The sequence below is a fragment of the Pistacia vera genome, unplaced genomic scaffold (assembly GCF_008641045.1).
Source record: "Pistacia vera cultivar Batoury unplaced genomic scaffold, PisVer_v2 Contig169, whole genome shotgun sequence".
Lineage (NCBI taxonomy): Eukaryota > Viridiplantae > Streptophyta > Magnoliopsida > Sapindales > Anacardiaceae > Pistacia > Pistacia vera.
The window spans coordinates 1008685-1031530 of record NW_022195779.1 but is presented as its reverse complement, the minus strand read 5'-3'; the positions used below and the strand labels follow the sequence as shown (position 1 = coordinate 1031530).

The window sequence follows — 22846 nt, the reverse complement described above, 5'->3', positions numbered from 1 at the left end:
CTGAATTTTTTTTTAAAATTTTTATTTGCCTCTATGTCACTGGACGGTCGTCTATCTAATAGGGATGCCAATCCATAGAAGATGGAAGAATTACTCAACTTCATTTCCTTAATTCTAAGGGGACTTAGTATCATCACTTTAAATTAAAACCTTCAACCAGATAAAATTTGTTCCGTTTGGCCAATAGATCGAACATTTCTATACCAAGACATGAGTATAACAAGAATTAAAAAAAAAAAAAAGGGGAACGCGGGGCAAAGCCACAAGGGTCCAAGGGGTGTGAACGTTCATCAGACCACATAAGCTGTTGTACAAATAATCGTGCCTAAGGCAATATTTCATTTTGTGCATCCCACTTGATCTCCATCCAAAAGTTCATTAATACAGAATTCATGCAAGTTGTCATACATTTTCTTCCACTGCTGAACCATTTGCATGGACCTTCCACATTCATGCTTTAGCCTCTCCACCTCCATTTCTGCTGCGGCAGAAGAACCTTGTCTCTGGTGAAAAGACACAGAATAAAGTTAAGATAATGTTTCAAGAGAATGCAAAGATGGTGCTATTCATCTGCAGGACCAAAATGGGTAATAGAAAATAAGCACAGAATAATATAAAGTAACAATAATATAACAAAGATCAAATCCAGGACAATAAAAGAGGATAAAGAACATTTTTAAAATATAAACAATTGAAAACCTGGAAGTCCTCAATATGCTCATCAATTATTCGAGAACTGCAGTATAAAGCGTCTTGAGGAATATTGCAAGCAGTGGGGAGACGGATGACAGTTTTATTGTTCAAGCCTTCATCAGTCAGATTGACATATTTATCCAGTGGAGGTGGTAATAAAAACCCATGCCTTCTTGAGGAAGCATTTGAATTTGAGAATGTTCCCACACTATGATAGTGAGGTCGTCTAACAACAAGAATATTGTTCACGGGACCTGCATAATGCGGAACAAAGCATCAGTAAAAATAAGAGAACTGAATGTCACAACAACAGATTGTTGGTGTAGTGACAACAATATCTGCTACAGCAATAGCACCACCCAAAAAATGTGAGCCAACATCAAGTAAAAGACCTTTAAAGAGAAGAAGAAAAAGTTATATTTAACAAGCATGGAAAATATTTGCATCTTTGAGCTCTGAATGTTAAGTATTACCCTCAAAATGGTAGGAAACTACAAAAGCATCTGAGATTCTTAAATATAAGGTTGAAATTGAACATCAAGAATACGAAATTACACAACAGCTTCTAAATCAAGAGAGAATTCCACATTATTTTAAGCGAGAAGGAAAAACATGCTAATTCCTTCAAATTGCACTAAAAGAAAATGTATCTTTTGAATATGCTTTAATCTCAATTTTAAGATTTGGCCAATTTAGGTCCAAATACTATACAAATTTCTACCATTTCTAATTAGGATTCAAAACAAACTTATCACTTCCTAAAAGAAAGAGAACAAAGCTTCATGGCAATTCAAGAAAGGTCAATGCAGATAATAGTTGACATTTCTCCTACATTACATATATCTAGCTTTTAATGATGAGTATAGATCTAAGTGCATGTATCCTTCTTGAGAGTTATAAAACAATATATATAAACTGCTATTGCTCCTAGATCAAAGACCAGGTCACCAGAGTTCCTTTAAAGGCAATGCATCAGTTGAAAAATTCTCAATCTTTTATTCTAGTTGAGTGAAAAAAATGACCGGCAACCAATTTTACCAGCACTAAAAAATTGGGAAGTGAGTGAATATTGAAAGATGCGATATTTTGCCACACTGTATAGTTACAAAACAGTATAAACAGGAATGATGCAAAACGCTTCTGTTCCCAAGAACTAAAAAATAATAGGAAAATATAGAAAACCATTACGCAAACCAGGAAGTTACAAACACAAACACAAATATATATAAGGAAAAAAGAAAAAAAAAAAAAACCTTTTGCATGTTTGAACATGCGAACAATGTTATGGGTCTTTGGGTCCCAAACTCGAACCATGCCATCCTCCGATCCAGAAAGCAACAAATCTCCTTCTGTACTGTATGCCAAACAAGTGACAGCCTTGCTGTTTCACAGGGGAGGAAAAAGGAGGAAAATTATGAATCTGTAAGTAAAAGGATAAGACAGTTTGATTAAAAAAAAAAAAATAACGTGTAAGCACTTGATGAAGGATATGCAAAATATTGATCAAAATGTCTCTTTCAAAGTAACCACAAAAACTACGGCATGGATGAGTTAACCAATCGTGCAAAAACTTGTTGAACCAAGAAACAGGCTCCCTAGGCACCTATAAAGAAAGCTACACTTTGCTCTTGAATAATTACTGTAAATCTTGATGCTTTCCTTGTATATTTAATTTATCTTGAGAAGTGGATTTATCCCTCAAAAGTTGCCATTAATATTTAATGTGAAAACTATTGTGGATGAACACATTATCACATTAAATCCCGGCACTTTACTTCCTTTCCTTTTCTTTCTTTCTTTCTTCTTTTAACATAGTTTGCGAATATATTGGATTTTTTTTTAATATATTAATAGAATATTCTATTCATTATTAAGTAGGTAACTACACATTAAAATTTATAGCAAGTGCTTTCACAACAAACATGGCAAGAGATTTGGAGTGTACAGGTTCTCCAACTCCTTTGGGGGGAATGGAAAGATTATAAAATGAAGACACTGTAGTTAAGTGATTTTAAAAAGTCCACGATCAACCTAAATAGCCACTCCAAGGAAATTAGGCACTGGTGGTTCACTGGTTCGGTAAGCCCATTGAACTGGTTGGAAGAGTAATCAGAACAAAACTCACAAAGGCTAAACGCTGCTCACTATGATCCAGTGTAACTAATCAAATCAACCTTGGTTAAAAGTCTTGTACCCATACCAGCAGACTATTTATGTCGGGAAAAAATAATAACCTCTGTCCACATTGAGCAGATACATTCTATTTTCCACTGATGGACCTCTATATAGAAGAAGGAAAGGTCTAAAGAATTGCAGAAACATCTTTAACTTTAGTAACATAAAACAAACAAAAGCTAATACATCCAAACAGCTTGGTACTATAATCAAATTAGTTACTAATAATTATTCCAATTGCAACTAATTTCAGAGAGTATGATACATGCAGCAAAAGCAAATTCAAGAAAATAGCTCACCACTGTTAATCTAGAGGACAACTCAGAAAGATGAAGATAATATTGAACCAAGAAAAAAATGTAAATTGTGAAAAACTATAGAGTAGGCCAGATATAGAAAGGTCCTATTCATTATCCATTAATTTCATGTGACTGCAAGAAAAATGAAAAACCTGCGGTGGGACAATGAACTAATGATATGCATTCCATAACTGCTGCTAGAGGAACTTTCAGCATTAAGTGCAGCAACATAAATATTGCCATCTCTACTGCCAGCATAGAAGACATGTTCAGCAGGGTCCAGTACAACCGCATCAATTACTGAAGGGAATACGATACTTCTCAATAATCTTCCTGTAGATAAACTCCAGACCTAAGGCAATATATAAATAAAGAAGGGTAATTTCAATGTACAATTCTTCTTTCAGATAAGTTAAATACTAGTAGACTATGAAATAGAATAAAATGTTTAACTCCAAAACATTACAAGGTTTTGCTGCTTGATAGCAATAAGTAAGATTTTATAATTGGGATCATTCTTTCTACCAATATCATTTTCTGTAAGATATAAATTTTACCAATGGCACACATCAATTCTCATAGTTTCCTAATATCATCCAATGGCTAAGCGTTAGATTTCCCTCCTTGCTGTCACATGAAACCTCTATAGTTTGTTTGAAATGCTTATCTTGCATGAAAGCTATCTGTCATTTTGAATTTCTAAATATCAAAACATATTACCATTTTGAAATTAATAGTTAATGAAATATCATTTAAAACTCAATGCTCAATTATAGTTTTCTGAATATGATTCTAAAATTGCATATGCAGCTAATTTTTTCAAATAAAAAGCCACACACTCACCTTGCACGTTCGATCCTCAGAAGCTGACACTATAATTGCATTGCATCCCCCACAACCAGTAACAACATCTGTAACACGCAGAGTGTGCTCGGTAAAACTATGCAGATAGAGATGGGTTGCCTGTTGACTTTCATAATCATCAAATATCCTATAAATGGGAGAAAAAAAATTACAGAGGGTCAAACTTAGTAAGTAATAAACAAAACCAATCACAAAGGATTTTATATATCTAATTAAAAAAGGTGGAAAATATTATATGATAGGCAAGTACATTAAAAGAGACCAAACTCTAACACATCCATCCTCAGACCCAGAAATCAGAAGAGACTCATCCTCTGAGAAAACCAAGCATGTAACCGCCCTGTAATGCGCATGCCACTTCTTTAACAATCTACCACTCATAACCTATGTCATAAAATAACAAACTTTTTCTTTAAAAAAAAATACAAAAAGAAAAAGACACCTAGACTAACGCAGATATTTAAATTTACCTCCCATAAATATATATCTCCAGATTGACCTCCACCAACGATATATGTGCCTTCGCTATTAGCCGCAATCGGCTTAATATGCTCAGCCGGAAAGCTTTTCACTTCTACTTGAGGCTGTACAACCGATAATCAAACAAAATATAAAGGTCGCAATAGATAAAATAGATATTATTAGTTGATGCAAATAATCAAATAGTTAATGTGCGACCTTGGACCAGGACCAATAGAGGACGGAGCCTGAAGAAGATGAAGGTTCACGGAGTTGAGAGGAGGCGAGGAAACGGTCTCCCACACAAGCGAGTCCATGTGAAGGTGAGGCGCATGATTTGTACCGGAGCTGCTCAGCACCTGATTGCAAATCCCAGCAACCTATGCCGGCGTCGGCAATTGATGATGACGCGATTACTAGCTCCATTTGATCTTCCCTGAATAGATAATTGATATTGAGAAGTTTTTGGTTTACATGGAAGAACGGTTCTTGAGCGTTATGCGTCAGGTAAAGTGTAACGGCTGACTTCCAACCGTGGAATTTTAACAGGTAGAGGGTTTAGTAGGGTTTTAAGTTTTAACATAACTTGAGTTGTGTGACACTCGGGGGTAAAAGAAGAAGACATTATAAAACGACTACGTTTGAAGAATCCTTCAGTTTTCTTTTTTAAACATTCAAAGTCGGTTTCGCGGTTCTACTACCATCTAGCAGTTGAAAGTTGCAACCAATGTTAACAATATGTAATGAACTTATACACTTTGTATGAAAGAGGAAAAACAAACAATTGTATGCTTCCCAAGAAAATTAATCCATCTAAAAATTCATGAGCATTTAGTTATTGTATAATAATGTATTTAATTGAGAATTGAAATGGAATTAGGATAACTTTCATAAGGGAGATTCCATGGTGCCCACTCACTTGAATCTATTACTTTCTAGAGTAAAGACTTTTTCTCATCCAAATAATGGTTTAATAACATTTTTTCCACCCAAAACGTTTAAAAATACAACATTACTATCCAAACGTTACGTTCCGTTAACAATTTTCGTTAAATATAATGATATTTATTGTGAAGATGAAAATACCCCCATCAAAGATCAACAGTCAATCGTCGGCCATCGCAAAGTAAAGTTTCTCGTGTCTCAACCCAAATTTTGGTTGATTTTGACATCGGAAATTGACTCTGTCACCACCATTCAACTCACCAACATCCCCCCACAAAAACCCTTCTAACCCTCCCCCACAATCACTCTCATCTTCTTCTTCTTCATCTCCACTACTCCGCCATTACCAAAGTCATTCTTCTTCTTCACTATCGTTGGCCTTCTGGCTGCTTCCAGCTGGTTTTGTTCACCAATCACGACATGAACTCTTCCCCAACTTTGATTGCACCTTCCCCAGCCTCGTTTAACCAAATTGGCCTAATTTTGACATCGTCGGTACCCCTCGACCCCACTATCTTCAAGCCTTTGATACCCTCAACCGTCTTGCCTTTTGAACCCATCGTCATCGATCGTTGCCCTCCCATTTGTGTTATGCGAACATTCCCCTTTTCCAACTTATTCGGTTGTCGGAAACCTTCCCTGAGACCACCATTGTGTTCACCAATCAACCCCCACCAAAAACCCTATCATCCTCAATCACAGTAGCTCACCGTTCGCCACACACCACCTTACTAAGGGTTTCACAATTTTGTCGACTTTTGGTAAAATTGGAGGTTGATTTGTTGGTGTTGGTGTTAATTGATTTTGGAAGTGTGTCGATTGTTTAATTGATTTGCTGTGATTTTGAGTGGTGAGGTAGGTTAGGGAAGGGGGGATGACGGTGAGTCTATTGATGGGTTTGGAGACGATTTTCAACACCAGGATTGACCAAAAAAGCTTGAATTGCGTTGATTGGTGTTGTCGGAATTAGATGTCATTTTTTTAATTGATCATTCGACCCTTACTTATAATGAACTTTTGATCGTCCTCCCTTTTTCAAAACGAAATTTATTAACAGAATTGTACTTTGAGTAGTAAAGTGGTATTTTTAAAATGTTTTGGGTGGGAAAGTGTCATTAGACCATTATTTGGGTGGAAAAAGTTGTTCACTCTACTTTCTATTAGAAACCTAAATGTTCCTGGGATTGTAAAAGATTGTCAAAGGAAAGGAATTGAAAGAGAATCGTGCGGGGAAGAAAAGAAAACAAATATACAATGTAAACAACCCAGAAGTAGAATCGTGTCAAAAATTAATTTATGGACTTGGCCTAGCCCTATTTAATACATATCCAAATTGTGACATGGATCATAAATCCCAAGTAAGTTGATAATTCATAGAAGTGATTATTATTATAAATTTGTTTATACATATCTCAACTACTCTTTTAAATACATATGTATATGTGATACTGGACATACTAAAAGACATATCAAAATTCAAATCCGACAAATTTATAATAATAATCACATGTAAGTGATGCATCCCCCAATATATTTTGATAAGTGTGACCGTAGTGTTGAGATTTGGTTGAGATATTGTTCAAGCTGATGTTATATAAGTGTGCCCATCCGAAAGCCTATGGCCACAATACATCATATGTTTAGTCATATAGTTGTAAGAACAATATCAATACACACATCACTATGGCTATTGACATCACCTAAAGAACAACCATACATGATACCTTTTAAAGCCATTTTTAATAGCTAACTTGAATGACCGAAGGAAAAACCATACATCACTTTCACCATCCAATGACGTGCCACAACATGAGAAAATCACACAAGAGATCTGACTGTATCTCATGTGCGTGATCTTATCTGCCTAGAAAGAAACATACTCTCTTTCTCTATCGTTCGATTTATTTATGTCTTTCATAGAAAAATTATTGAATTTTACATGATCCCTGCTTAGCAAAGGGATCAGATTTGGCTTTGATATGTTTATGAATCCATAAGAAACTTATTTTTGTGGCTTTATAAAGGTTAACATATTTCTATGTAGAGATGGATGTAACCTCAAAGACAAGAAACCCTATAAAGAAGCAAACAAGAGAAAGTCAGCATAACTTTCCTTTGCCAATTTTCCAAACCTTCATCCTTGGTTTCCTTATGAGTAAAGAGGAGCCAAGCACATCAACACAGCCAAAAAAATCATGATCCCTTACATTACAGCGAAAAAAGGAAAAAACATATTATAGCAAAATCCAACTACCTAAATCGGCATTACTAAGGAACCAAAATGAACAAAATCCTATCAGAGTTGAGAGGAGGCTTTCCAACTCAAAATGTAGTTAGGAAGGGAAATGCCCACATAATATCAATATTGGCCCTTATATAAATATTCATCACCACTGGCAACCACTACTGCCATGACCACATAATATTGATAATGACCCTAATCAATCTCCAACTCATCATTTTTACCAACCGCACATGAAATCCATAAACTATTAACTCTGCATAGTATGTGGAACAAGATTAGCTCTAAGCCAAAGAAGATCTTCAACACCTTTTATATACAATTTTTGCTATTTTAATTGAAGATATAATTGAAGTAAAAGAAAAAATCAAATCTAAAGAAAAGATGTTAGGTGCATTCAACAACATTAGTTTTTCATAGTGATTGAAAAATATCTACATGAAATTGATTGCAAGGGATTGTTTGATGGACTTGACCGATAAGGAAACAAGTTGGTGAAACGGGAGGAGGGGAAAGGGTGAGATTCAGGAACATTGTGGTTATGATATATGAGAATTGTAGAAGATCTGAAGTTTCATGCATGATAAGGAGAGCTAAGCTTCCAGTCTATGTTAAATCAACAGCAACAGATAATTCAATGGGTTCAACGAACTTGCATTCCTCTTTTTGACTACATGGAAATCTATAATATTATGAATTAAAGAATTTTAAACAATGAGATTGAGTCAGCAGCAAAAGGGAAAGCAGAAAAATAAAAAATAAAAAATATTATGCAATGATTTCTCACAAATTGGATGCCAAGGGGTATTCTCACTTGGATAGAGCATTTGGGTATTTAAATAGATCACAACCAAGCTAAATCTAACCCACATCACACATTGTGATCAAGCAAAACTAATAATATAATGGAGATAGAACTAATCAATCATCAGCTGATGATCTTCACAGGGAGGCTTATATTGACTACACAAGCACACTGAAAACATATTCTCATTGATTTCTTTACATCAAAGCACCAGTTTAAATTTCACTTTTTCCTAGTATTTCATTGAGTTCTTTACAGCTCAATCATCAATCAAAACCAACAAAACTTGATTAACAGAAACCAAATAAACACAATAACTTACGATAACAACGGCAAATGGCTTCAACGAAGAAGAAGAACGGCAGATGAGGAACGAAGACGAAGAAGTGAACAACGGCAAATGGCTTCAATAGATGTTTGCTAGTTTTTTAAAACCTTTTTGGGACCCTAAATTTGTAAATCTGAATTTTTTTAAAAATCTTTTTATTTGCCTCGTATGTCAATGGACGGTCGTCCATCGTCCATCTAATAGGGACGCTCATTCATTGAATATGGATGCCCGTTCATTGAATATGGGCAAGCGTCCATTATTATTGTTTTATAATTTTATAATTTAAACTATGTAAATGGACTCTGAGTTCATATAATATGGATCAGAGTCCATTGTTATTTTTGTACGAGATAGATGGACGAGAGTCCATTTGAAATGGACAGCCGTCCAACAATCATGGACGCTCGTCCATATTTGATGAACGGTCATTCATTCACGAAAGACTTGTTAATGTGTGCAACGTGGCTACTTCTACTCGGATGATACGTCTGTCGGTACAAAAATTCGGTGTCAACATTCGGTGTTTGTAGGATTATTTTCGACGTTAGGATCGACCAGAAAAGCTTGAATCGCATTGATCGATGTCGTCGGAATCAGCTGTCATTTTTTTAATTGATCGTCCTACCTTTACTTATAATGAACTTTTGATCGTCCTCCCTTTTTCAAAACGAAATTTATTAATAGAATTGTGCTTTGAGTAGTAAAATTGTATTTTGAAATGTTTTGGGTGGGATAGTGTCAGTAGAGTATTATTTGGGTGGAAAAGGTCGTTTACTCTACTTTCTATTATAAACCTAAATGTTCCTCCCCTTATGGGATTGCAAAAGATTGTCAAAGGGAAGAAATTAAAAGAGAATCGTGCGGGAAAGAAAAAAAAAAATATACAATATAAACAACCCAGAAGTAGAATCGTGTCAAAAATTAATTTATAGAATTGGCCCAACCCTAGTTAATACATATCCAAATTGTGAAATGGATCATAAATCCCAAGTAAGTTGATGATATCATAGATGTGATTATTATTATAAATTTGTCGGAATTTGCCTAATTCATAAAGACAAAGGCAAAAGTGTAAATTAATTAAAATAAGAAAAACGAGGGAGAGGCCCATTAAAGGCCCAGTAACAGACGGAGATAAACAAATTGGTCAATAAAGTGGTATTCAAGAAGCTGCTAAACGAAGCAAGTAAACATGTGTTTTGAAATAAAAATAGACCCTTTTACTTTTGTGGTCCAATACGGCTGTTAAGCAACCTACAATCACCTTCCTTAAAGCATCTTTACCCGATGATCCGTATCCACTTTTAAGACCCAAAATCACCCACTTTCCCCTCTTCTGTCTTGGACTAGACGTAGCCTTCTACAACACCACACGTGCACTTTGGACTCACGTGACACACCTTAAAAAAGACAAACCCTAGGGAAGCCTCTTTATTTATTTATTAAAAACTGTTTCTTTTCATCATTTCACACGACAAAGATATTCTAGGTAATACAATATTCCAACTTTATATCACTCTGTTACTCTATATATTCTAAGTTGCAACTCTACACTGACTTAAATAGACATTTCCAAACTTGCTTTCATTCGTCTGTGTGTCGCAGCAGGAGTTATTAACTCGCATAAACCAACAGGACTCAAGAAAAGCAAAAACAAACGAAACCAGTAAAAATGGTTAGTCAAACTTTATGGGAAACTTTACTTGTATGGGGATGTTGGACAAAGTGAGCAGCAAAAGAGATGGGGTTTTTGGGACATTATTTATCTACCAGTCAAGGCGCTTTCTCTCTTTTTCTGGTTATCGTCTGGAAGAAGGAAAAGAAAGCTTGGAATTAGAGAAAAAAGATAAAGGGAGAGGAATTCAAAGAGAGTTTTGAAAATGTGGATCAAATAAGGAAAAGTCAAGGTTTCTGCTCCTCTCTGAAGAAGAAGTATAGAAGCATTGATAGATACATTTCAAACCACATTTTTCGTCTGTTCTCTATTATTTCGCTGTCATCGAATTTCCCACTTTACTTTATTTTTCTAAAATCTGAAGCTTTGTATTTGCTTTTCTTTTTCTTTTTTTTTTTTTCAAAAAATTATTTTTTCTCTTGACTGACAGTTCATAGAAACGAGAAATAGAGATTATAACCTTCAGCAAAAGATATGATAACCTTCTTTTTCCTAAATAATAGTGTGCTGTCTTTTTGACAATAATAGTTGATGATAATAATCATAATGACACTACTAATTAGTAGGCTGTTAAGCAACGAATTATCATTTGGTGTCAGCTGCTTATTTATTTTAATTAATTTAAAAGCTTTTGAGAATTAACAGGTGAAGTATTTTGAAAAGCCCGGTTGTACACTTGTTGCAGTTGTACGTATGATTCATTAATGGGACTAATAAGAGAAAGCCCTAGAGGGACATTGTTCAGGAACCAGGAACCAGCCATAGCCTGAACCCTACTCAGCTTTTTTTATGTAATACAACTGAAAGGAAGTAAGTCATCAGCAAATTAACACAAACTCTCTCTCTCTCTCTCTCTCTCCTGCATTAATGTAACTGAAACATACAGACATCAAAATCATGAAGAAAGGAAAAGTAGATGAAGATGAAGAACAAATCTGAACAATAGCAATAAATTGCACCAATGAAATAGACGAACATCAAAAAGAGTAAGATGGTGTTGGCGATTTAATTTAAACTTGCTTTTGATACTTCAGTCTAACCAAAACCCACTTGCATTCATGGCTGCGGGGGAACAAAGATACTACCGACATAAAGTTATATACATAGTCACAAACACCCACACGCACGCACACACATGTTTCATCAACACTATTATCAGATATTCAGACTCAAGAAGTGAAGAAGAACAAAGACAAATCATAAAAAGAAAAAAAAAAATGAAGCAAAAAAAGAAAAAAGAAAAAAAAAAAAAGGAGCTACTAATAATCTTCAATAGATTTAAAGAAACTAACATGTGGAAGGAGGCATGAGATTTAACCCTAAATCATTCTTTTCCAAAACCAAACGAACCTTGTTGGTCTCCATATTTCCTGGATTAGAAGCATACTCAGGGTGCAATCTTTTCTTGGATTGTAGAGGTACACCAAACAATTTCATTTTACAGCTATGGTTGTTGGTTTCTTCAAGAATCGTCAAAGAACTTTGTGATGTATTACTAGGAGAGTTCAAAACATGAGGCTGAGGACCTTGTTTAGGGTTATTAGGATAATACCCAAGGAGCTGATTTAATGGCTTTTGCACTAGTGAAGCATTAGCACCAATAGGAGTAGCTGATGGTGTGTTGCAAACAAGTAAAGAAGAAGGGTAAGAATTGCTAGGAGTAACTGGCTTAACATGGTTTTGCACAAAGTAGATAATATCATTGTAAAGTTTTCTCATGTGTGCAAGCTCAGACATTAGCATATTATTACTTCTCCTCAGTCTTTCATTATCCTCGGACAAGGCTGTAACTGAGCTATTATACCCACAACCACCACCGCCCATGATTGAAATTCCAGTGCCTCCTCTTGGTGAAGCCAGTGGCGGTGAGTCACACCAGTTGGCTTGCTCATCTGAGTCCGATGGTGAGATACTGACTCGGCTTGGAAAAGGAAAGAAACCTGGTGCATTCATCAGTGGAGAATGTGTATGCTGATGATTATGATGATGATTTATAGCAACTTGCGGCTGAGCAGTTTTTCTTCTATGGATCTCACACAGTAAGTGCTTTTCTCCTTTTTTGAAGAACTCATTGGCGAACTCCCATCTGTCTGGTACAATCTTTCTAAAACCCTAGTTTCAACAAAAAACCAAAAACACGACCGAAATCAAAATCAGTATTTTTTTTAGAAAATCATATAAAAAAAGAGATCTTTAAAGAGGAGAAAAAAAAATTGATGGTAACATACATAAGTGTTGAGTTGTCTGACAAAACTGGAGAAATTGTTGTGCTTGAAGTAGTTAGGTAGAAGATCACGAGCGAACTCAGGAGGACGCCAAACGACGAAGGTAGTGTCATCTTCACCCCAAGAGACTATGTGGTCAGTAGCGGGATCATCAACGAGTTGGTAAGTTTTGGTGAGAAATGGTGCAGGTACTGATTTATGAGAGTCAAGTGATAGTAAAATACCTTCACAATTATCTAACATAAGCGCCATTGAAAGAAAAAAGATAGAAACTATGGTTGTTTCAGAGAGAAAAAGAGAGAGAGGTTTTGAGAAAGAAATAGTGGGGTTGGGTTGGGATTGGGGGGTATGATTTCCTGCTCTCTCCTGGTGGATAAAAATGTTGGATAGGAGGGTGTAGTACTGTATACAGCGGTATTTTATTTTATTTTTTATTTTTTATGAAAAGTAAAAAAATATTATGCGGTGCGATAATATATATAAATATAAATTGTTTCCGTCCTCGGTTATGTAGTGAGAGAGAATATGTGTCTGTCTGTCTAGGACTGTGAAATAAGGGCCTTTCAAGACAAACCCGTGACTTCTCTTTCTCTCTCTGACAAGGGATCCCGCGCACACCCACTTAAAAATCTGGCACAGAAGGATGGTGTAGCTGGCTGTTTTTTAAATTTACAGTGCCCACCCCTCTCTTGTATCAACTTTATGTTTATAAATCTCACTCATTTTACGCGCACGGTTTCTTTTGAATTTTCAAGTTGGTGAAATATTAACCTTAAAGGAGTAGAGCAGAATTATTCATAAATTTGGTAGATGAAAGAATAAAAATAAAGATGAGTGAGATGATTTCACGTCAAACGAGTGTACTCTTTTTCGTTTTGTAGGTTTCCCTTTGTTGTTTAATAACACCAAACCAACACACTCTCCAATTTCGAATCCCCATCATTTTCTACTACTCTAGCAGATATAAGGAAAGGATACATCGAACTACGTGATGGGATTTAAAGCTGTTGTTTGGTGACGACATTTCTTCTTCTGCTTCTCTTCTATTTCTATAGCCTTCCTTCTTCTTTCTTCTTTTCTCACATAATATTCCAAACTTCAATATCATAAATCTCTCTTCCTTCTTCTGCCCACTATTGCCTTTACTGACTAACTTACAATTGTTTAGACTCTATCCACCCCTTTAGCCTGCTATAGCTTTGAGCCTCCAACTTTGGCTCTTCTCTTCTCTTCTCGGCTCGGCTTCTTTCTTCTTTTGCTTACGTGTCTCAGGTGATTGAATTATTGGCTCCAAAAGTTTCCATAAATAACTGATAATATTACAGCTTTTTCTTTCTTTTCTTGTAATGGCCCAATAAAAGAAATTTTTATTTTATTATCTCTCTCTCTTTTCCACGGAAGCCATGAATTTTCCATGCCTGTAAGATAAACAATGACATCTGCAACCAGCAAATTGGTGATCTTTTTTATGATAACTTAAGAGAAAAAACACAACCTAAAATAGAGAAAGACAATAATCAGCTCGATCTCTCCCGTGGTTTTAAGGCAACAAGTGTCTAAATTTCAACAAGATTGCATGAAAAACACTAGGAGTTAGTGGTTACTGGGGGATCCTGATCCTATAAAAGTGAGAAATGCATCATTTTTGCCATGAGTAAGTAACAGTAAGTGTAGGGACATTAACAGCTCCAAAGTGAAACAATAGATAAATGATGACTAATTATTTCACATAGATCCTCAACTGATTATTTTGATCATGTCTATGATTCTCATTATTGGAAAAACAAAGTTAAAAACTGATCCGATCCAGTAGCCCACACCTTTATACTTCCTCTCTTTAATTTTATTTTCTTGATTCTTTTAATAGTTAAAAAGCTATCTAAAATCTTGTTTCATTTGGTAACTCTTTCCCCACCGAATTAGCTCGTACCTCTCGTAGATAACATCCTAAAAAGTAGTAGAGACAATAAAAAAGAGACACCAGAGAGCGGCTTCATTTCAATATACATAATTATATGGAGCAAAGTTCTTCACCCCCACAAGTGCTCATTCTATAGGACAACTCCTTTTTTTTTTTTTTTTTTAATGATAAGGTATCCAATCAGTTTGTGTATATCTCGATTATTCCTAAGGACCTATTGAACATCTTATAAGTTCAAATATTCCAAAGTAAATCACAATTTGATAAATGATTTCAAAATGGTTTAAACTAAAAAAATCAATGAAGAGAACAAATTTTCTCAATTGTCAGGCCGACCCTTGCGGTTAATAGAACAAAATTAAAATCTCTCTAGTTTACCAAATCTTGTTTGTATAAAATTTTTAATGTTTTCATGTGATTCTTCATTCTAATGCTAAATCAATCCTTGTATCAGACATTGTTTTGATAATTAAATGTGCCAGATTCCATTGTGATTCTTAAATAGTCAATAAGCCAAAACTTAAGGAGTACCCACATTGATAATTATAAAGAGTAAAAAAGAAATAATTAAGGGGAGTGTTTGCATGTGACATTGATTATTTTTTTGGTTTATAAACAGAAGAGAAAAGAGGAAATTTTTAAGAAACAATGTCAGTTTCAAGTCCCGATATTCAACTATAATGGGAAATCCTTTATTTAGTGTAAGAATAAGACCGTCTAAAACTTAATATACCCTTTTCTCTTATTAATTTTCTCAATATTAATACTCCCCACAAGTTCACATACACACATACATATACATGAACTTAAATCTTCCTGCACTCTGTACAATTTGCAGCGGCTGACATGGAAACAGTTCTTTTATCTTTGATGGTTCTGTGTATGCCATTCTCGTGAATCTTTTTTGGTTTTCTCCTTAATAACATCATATTTATTAACACCTATCTTTTCCCTTAGGGTTTTATTCATGTTACATGCATATTTGTGGGAGGTTTCCCATGTGTAACTCTCTCCAATCCGACCATCAATCTAGATGCTTCCAAATTCCGAAATATATGTGTTCCCCGGCCCACAAGTGATATATCATATATATAACTTTTTACTGTCATATAATAATTTACAGATCATAAGCTCATCAAGAGAGAACCAAACACACTTGAAGTGCTGGGTCATTCTTGATTTTGTATATATCTAGAAAAAATAATGGCAGCTTAATTAGATTAACCTAATTATATGACAATCCATGTAGTGATTATTAGAACAAAAATGGTGGGTCTGTGTAGCAGATGCATATGGGACCAATCTCATCGCTGAAGATATCCACTTATATGCAAGTAAAAAGAAGCACATATAATGTGAACAGTTAATGAGCAAACTGGTAAATATTTTATGTATCATTTTTGTTTGCATCAGACATTCATGAGAGATGGGGCCATTTCAAAGTTTGGAAATCTATCGAACCCAAAAAAAAAAACAAAAAAAAAAAAAAAAAAAAGCGGTGCTATTTTTTCTTACAAGTTGTCAGCAACTTAGACAGATCCTCCCGAGCCCACCACCAAAATCACCCCAACTCACACACAAAAACTATATCTTACTAAACCATTACCTCTCTACACGTTGAGCTGAGAAGCCAAGAAGATTCTATTCTAATTTTTAAAACACAGTGAAAGTGAACCCCACAACTCTCTTCACCTCACATGACCACCGCCGATACCTTTCAAATATTATTATTTCTAGGAATTTTGAATTAAACTATATGGAATGAGTATTTCAAGGAAAGACAACTTAAAACACAGAGCGAATACGGATAAAACCTTATATTAAAAATGTTGATGACTGATAATAAACTAAATATATTATATTGTGAGAACTATCTTTATCTCTCTAATAAAATTCTAAAATGAAAAAGAATCAAAATCTGTATAATACACGAAAAGCTACAAGGTTCTTTCTTCTGTCTCTTCTTGCACTCTCTTTTGTCTGTTTCACTGACTCTTCCCCACCATGGCGAGCAATACAACAATCTTATACCTTATAATATTAATTTGAAACAGATTTGAAATCTTAAATGAATTAACTATGATAGTAGTTCAAATGGAACTACTAGGGTAGAAGGCTATTTGGTCAAACAAGTTGAACATGGGGTGGGGAAGGAAAATGGTGTATTTTTATCTGCATGAGAGAGATACTGAATTTTTTTTGAGAAAAATAGTAAGGGGTCACGAGGGGATATGGATCCCACGAGAAAATGGCACACTGATATAAATGGGGCGGACAAGATACCCGTTTGTCTTTCTACTGCACTTATGTTATGTACCCAGAAGCTTTGTCCTTTGTGTTCTGTGCGATTGACATCTCTATCCTTCTAGATCACAATCCTTCACTATTCAGTGAGGTACTAGTACTACCCATCCTATTTAATAACGGATTTAAATTTTTTGGAACATCCTGTTCTTTTTGCCCACCTCGCTAATTCAACTCAACTTTGATTCGCATTTTTAACTAACTTTTTCTTACCTTTTCTTCTCGTTGAAGGAAATCACTTGTGTTGATTCTTTAAATTTGGCTTACTGGAACTAAAACTTGTTTGTGCTCAAACTAAATATCTCGACTTTTTTACTACTGTTGAAAAAAAAGGGTGATGATATACATTTTAGTTAATTGAAAGTAATATATTTGTTGATGACTAATTAATTAGCAAATTAATGGTCAAGCAGCATAAGACTTTCCCTACATTTGGGAGAATGTATCAGAAACAATTAAATGAATCTTATTGCATTTTCTATTACAGATAAAGCATATATAAAACTGAAATCATGTATGCTTTGTTGCCAAGATGAATTCATTCACAGATAGTGATACATCTCCATATATATTCAGAAAGAAATAAAATCATATACAAATTTTAGTTCCAAACTTCAAGAAATGTATAATATCTATACCTCGAATCACTTGTTATTGAGTTACCTACTTTGAGCAATATGAGTGTGAGCAGTATTGGTGTAAATTAGGCCAAACAGTAGGCGGTGCGGAGATACTAATAATAGATAGATGAACGTACACCAAGAATTTGATTATCCCATGCTTAATGAAAATTTCAGTTTCTTGTTTTCATTCTTCTTCTCAAAATTCACTAACGTTGTTCAAGTGTTAAAAGTATGCTCTTTGGATCAATCAATGCCCTTTCAATAGCAAGAAAATGACTTAACTAGCAAGTATTATGCATTGGGTATTCCACCTCGGGATGATTTTCAAATTATTAATGTTTTTTAAGAGATTGAGTAGATTTATTGGATCTAAAGTGTAGACATTGACCCAAATAAAGTAGGGAAAGATAATTAGGTGATTGATTAAATAGGAAGGAATCTATTAACAATGGAGGGTTTGTTTTCCATGCAAAAGTTTCTATTCCTCCACAAAAGACGTTAAAAAGCAGCTTCTACAAAGACTAATTAATCTCCTTAACATGGGTCCAAAAGGGTATTCCATATATATCAGAAAGAAAAAAAATAGAGTTGCATGGCCTGTTGCTACTTATAATCAATAAAATAAATTAACAAAAGAGAAACGGAAAGAAAAGAAAAGAAAAGAAAAGAAGAAAAAAAAGCTCATTTTAACTCACTTTGGAGAGATACATTAAAAGGAGAGAACAACAAGAGAGATCTTTCCTACGTTATCTTCTTCCTTTCCTGCTTCTTTTCTTTTCTACTTTCCCTCTTTCTTAAAGATATGAATTCAACTTCTACGTGAAAAAGAATCTACTGTATAAACGTGTGAAACTTTATCATGTATATAATAATAGTTTTTGATTTAAATAAAAGTATATTCTACAGAATAAATATATACATATATATATAGGTGATGTATCAGAGAAAAAGTTGTAATTACATGATGTGATATTGTGTGCTTTAGAATTCCACTAGTAAAATGCTTTTAATTATCAGTGCGAAGGATAAGAGTATGGGCCCAAAATCAAATTTTTGGGACAAAAACATTAACAACTATGTATGAGTATGACCTAAACATGATTAATCAAAAAAGTAATAGAAACAAAGCAAGAATGTCAAAAAAGAAATCAGATGGAATGGTGGTTTTGTATATTTGGTTAGAAGAGGGGAACATAAAGGCTGTTGGATCACATGCACATCACATTCTTTTTCTTCTTCCTCTTCTCTTCTTTTCATACTGTGGTGGCTGATGAACGTTAAAGAAAAGTGTTTTTTGAAAAAAAATAAAAAATAAAAATAAAAGGTCCCACAATTCAAGGCTGCTGTTAATACTACTCCTCAATCCAAGGGATTCCCTTGTGATGATCAACTCCATTTGGGTCCCTCCATCATCTTCTTCATCATTTCATGCATATATATCAAGACCCACCTCTTACGTCCATTACTAACAAAGCAAACTATGCTTAAAGTGACCATTCCAATAATTCATCTTATAAAATTGTTCATCGAAATTCGTCATAAATTATTTTGTAATTGATCCACCGGATGGTCATCCATTCTGGGGAACTGCAGTTATATAACTTCAAATCATTTCTAGTGTTGGGTCGATCCGGGCTGTCCAGTTTCTATGTTTTCCCCTATAAATTCTTTTAAAAATATATTTATACAGTATATCTAAATATTTCCTTAAATAATCATTCAAATATAATTGCCACCTAATTATCCACTGAGAAAACCACCCTTTTGCGTGCTCAATCATGTCAAGCAAAAAGCTTTATGTATAGATGATAATCAACGATCATAACTGACTGTCCATTAATGAAAATGATGCGCCATCCTTTTGCACTATTTGATTGTCACGCGCGCTTCTTAATTAGCACCACAGCTAGGGCTTGTTTTGTTTGGTCAATTGTGATGATCGATCCATAGTTTCTTTTTTTTTTTTAAAAAAAAAAATGAACCCTGCTGCATGCTTAATATATCTAAAGAAAGAAGGCGAGATATGAACAGAGAAGTAGACAAGGACGTGCAGTTCATCCTAGGACCACTACTGTTGCCAAAAGTGAAGCCGGCAGAACAATTCTGGACAACGGAGTTAACATATATATTTGTTGTTTGGCCGAGGCTTTAGTAGTTTAAAGATGTTTTTATAATTAATTAAACTCTCAACAATGTCGAGATATGCGGTTTCCACAGTTACTGAAAGCTGCATATGCAACACCCTGCAAAAGTTTTTTTTTTTTTTTTTACACTAAAAGTACTAATTCTCATATAATTAATATCCAATGTTATATGAATCAAACTTATAATTAATTAACTTTACTCCACTTAAAAGTTGAGCCTTAAGTGATCATTTAAGCACATTAGGAGATGATTACACTCATTTGAGATATTAAACTTACGTGTTAAAACTAAAACATTGCCAAAAATTGTAAAAATTAAGAGATTCTGCAATCGACATGAAAACAAACTCAACTTAGAAATATGTCGATTCGGTTAACATAATTAATCAGCCAATTACTGGAGATAGATGCTATATATATCTGTTGCAAGTTTAAATAATGGGTTTTAAAATTTTTAATTTAAATGTTACAGCATAGTAGCATCAGCATGGACTGTTAATTAGAAAGAAACACTTTGAAAACTTTTCCTGGAAAAATAAATTAATGGAAATTAAAGCACCATGTACTGAGCAACAGGTTGGCATGCATTTATAAAAAATATCAATGACATAAAGGATTCAGCGCAAAGATTGTCATCAATAAAATTTCTTTAGGGAACATGCTTAAAAAGGAACTATTAAATTCAACAACTTAATCATATACTTAACCTTACCCACAAATCATCTTTCTTTTTCTTCTATGAACAGTAAACTTCTTTTCAACCCAAGTTTCTTTTAAAGAAGCATCTTACAGTAGAACCAAATATTAAATTATTGCACTAATTCTGAGACTGTACATGCTAGAACAATGAATACAATACATAGAAATGGAAATGAATGATATTATTATAGAGGAATAAGGTAAAGACAATCTCTCAAGCTATGCAATACAAATACTCGATTTGGATTTGGGTCCCCTCAGAACTGAGCAAATAAGTCTCGTACCCGAGGCAAGAGGGTATGTGCAGCAAAAGATAGATATTCAGTTTAAAATGGAATAACTTTGATAATATACTAGTGTAAGAACAGTGATGACTGATGAGAAGGAGTCCCATAAATATGATTCACGGATGTACATCTGATAAAAAGAAGGTAAAAGAGATACAAAGTGGAGGTACGCCAATAGAGATTCATAACAAATGTACCCCACAAAGAGAAAAGAAGAAAAACAACTTTATAGGGAATATGGAGGATTTTAGATGATTGAACTCAAGTCAGTCAGTCTTCCACGTTAATATAATTTAATACCCTTTAATAACATATAATTAAATAAATACATAGACATTAAAGATGATTGGTAGATAAAAAAAAAAAAAAAAGAAAAGGGAAAGTAAAGGGGAAGGGACATGACAGGACTGAGATCGGCTGGGGTTTGCGGTGGAAGTGGAAGTAGAGGTGGAATAATGAATAAAAACAATAATAATAATAGATGGCAGATAGTTATTAATCATGGAAGAAGCATATTCACTTTCCTCTTTGTCATCACTTTCTAAGGCATGATTAGAAAAAAGTTCATCAATCTTCTCTCCTCCTTAAAGAAAAGCATTCTCTTCCTTCCACTTCACTTTTCTCTATTACTGTACACACAACTTGCTTCCCAAGCCTTCTACTGTAATACATCTCCTCCTCCTCATAATTATTAAGAATTTTGTTTACGATAATAATACTTTGTTAATCTTTTTTGCAGCTCGGCTCTAGGGTCAATGTCTAAACACAGGCTCAGCTTCAAATAGTACTTAGCTAATAATTAAGAAGAGATGACAAATTGATAACAATGGTTGTTCAACTACCAACATGGTTTGATCAACTTGATACTAATCACTCCATTTCGTCCCAAGGTACTAGATTTTATCAATAATTGAACAATTAGGTTTTATTCATTATGAACAAGTTGTAACAGTTAACAGTGCTTGATATCTCTGCGGGTGAAAATTCCTTTTGCCTAGTTCCAGGGATGCAGGCATACAAAATTTTAATGATGAGTGATGAGATCCATCTACATCAAAAAAATTATTCCAGAAAATAATAAAGATATTTATTTAGACCTCTATAAAAGAGTTTATATCACTAGATTTCTATGTGTACTTGTATAAAGTAAGATCCAAGAATTTAAATACGTTTATTTTCTAACAAAGATTTTTAGTGTAAGAGGTATTTGCCTAATCGGGTTGCATTCTGCCCAATACAGTAAGCCCAGTCCAATTCCATAACTGAATCCCCTCAACAGGCATTCAACCCACTCATCAAATCAAGCATCTTAAAATAGATATTAACTCAGGAATCACTTCTTTTCATATAATAATAATCGGAGGTCCTCGCATCCCAAATATTCATGTGAATATTCGTATCTATACTATTCTATCCAAATGAGGCCAGCCTTCATAATCCACATCTTCATTAACATTACACTCATAAATTACACTGACAAGACTAACCCAATAAATATCTTCCGATTTAGAAACTGTAACTTAATATTTTAAAAGCAATTAACGACTTGAGAGAATCAATTTTTTATTACCATTATTATTATTAAATGGTGTAAAAAATTAAGTATTATTACCGCATGGGTGGTCAGAGAAAACTTTTACCTATGTATGTTATATAAATGTAAAATAGGTATATGCGTGAGCAACGTGTTATAGCATAACATGCTAATGTAAATGTTGCGTGTTTGAGCATTTACGCAACCAGTTGGCCTAACATTCCACAAACAAGCATCGTGGCAATCACAATGTGGGGTTCCCTTTATCCTCCTTTTTGCATCTCAACTACACAAGCCTGAATCATTACATCGACCGCCCAAATCTAAACCAAATACCAAAACTCATTCATCAACTAAAAGTAGGTCCGTGTTGTTAAACAAGAAACCACCAAATATTTAATTTATAAATACTGTTCAAATATATATATTTTTCATTTTTACTCTTCTGTTTCTCTTAATCCTCTTCTTCCCCAAACCCCTACCATCCAACACAATAATGAATATACATCCGTTTGTTTAACTTTTCTCACTCTATCCCATCCTATCCTGAAAAATGAAAAAATATGTTTGTTTTAATATTACTCAAAATTCAATCATATTCTATTCAATCCAAAATATTTA

At 34.2% G+C, this 22846-nt stretch overlaps 2 protein-coding genes across 2 annotated transcripts; both read right to left on the bottom strand.

Annotated features, from left to right (window-relative positions):
• Positions 1-87: 87 nt before the first annotated feature.
• On the bottom strand, positions 88-5056 carry LOC116125666 (protein ROOT INITIATION DEFECTIVE 3-like). Its single transcript, XM_031411391.1, has 8 exons — positions 4710-5056; positions 4502-4615; positions 4282-4415; positions 4011-4158; positions 3319-3519; positions 1947-2070; positions 700-947; positions 88-503 (listed from the first exon to the last, which is right to left on the bottom strand). Exons 1-8 carry the CDS (start codon positions 4914-4916, stop codon positions 339-341), a joined length of 1341 nt encoding a protein of 446 aa, XP_031267251.1. The 5' UTR covers positions 4917-5056; the 3' UTR covers positions 88-338.
• Positions 5057-11448: 6392 nt separating this feature from the next.
• LOC116125677 (heat stress transcription factor B-4-like) lies at positions 11449-13057 on the bottom strand. The gene is made up of 2 exons (XM_031411405.1): positions 12717-13057; positions 11449-12600 (listed from the first exon to the last, which is right to left on the bottom strand). Exons 1-2 carry the CDS (start codon positions 12963-12965, stop codon positions 11776-11778), a joined length of 1074 nt encoding a protein of 357 aa, XP_031267265.1. The 5' UTR covers positions 12966-13057; the 3' UTR covers positions 11449-11775.
• Between the last annotated feature and the right edge of the window lie 9789 nt (positions 13058-22846).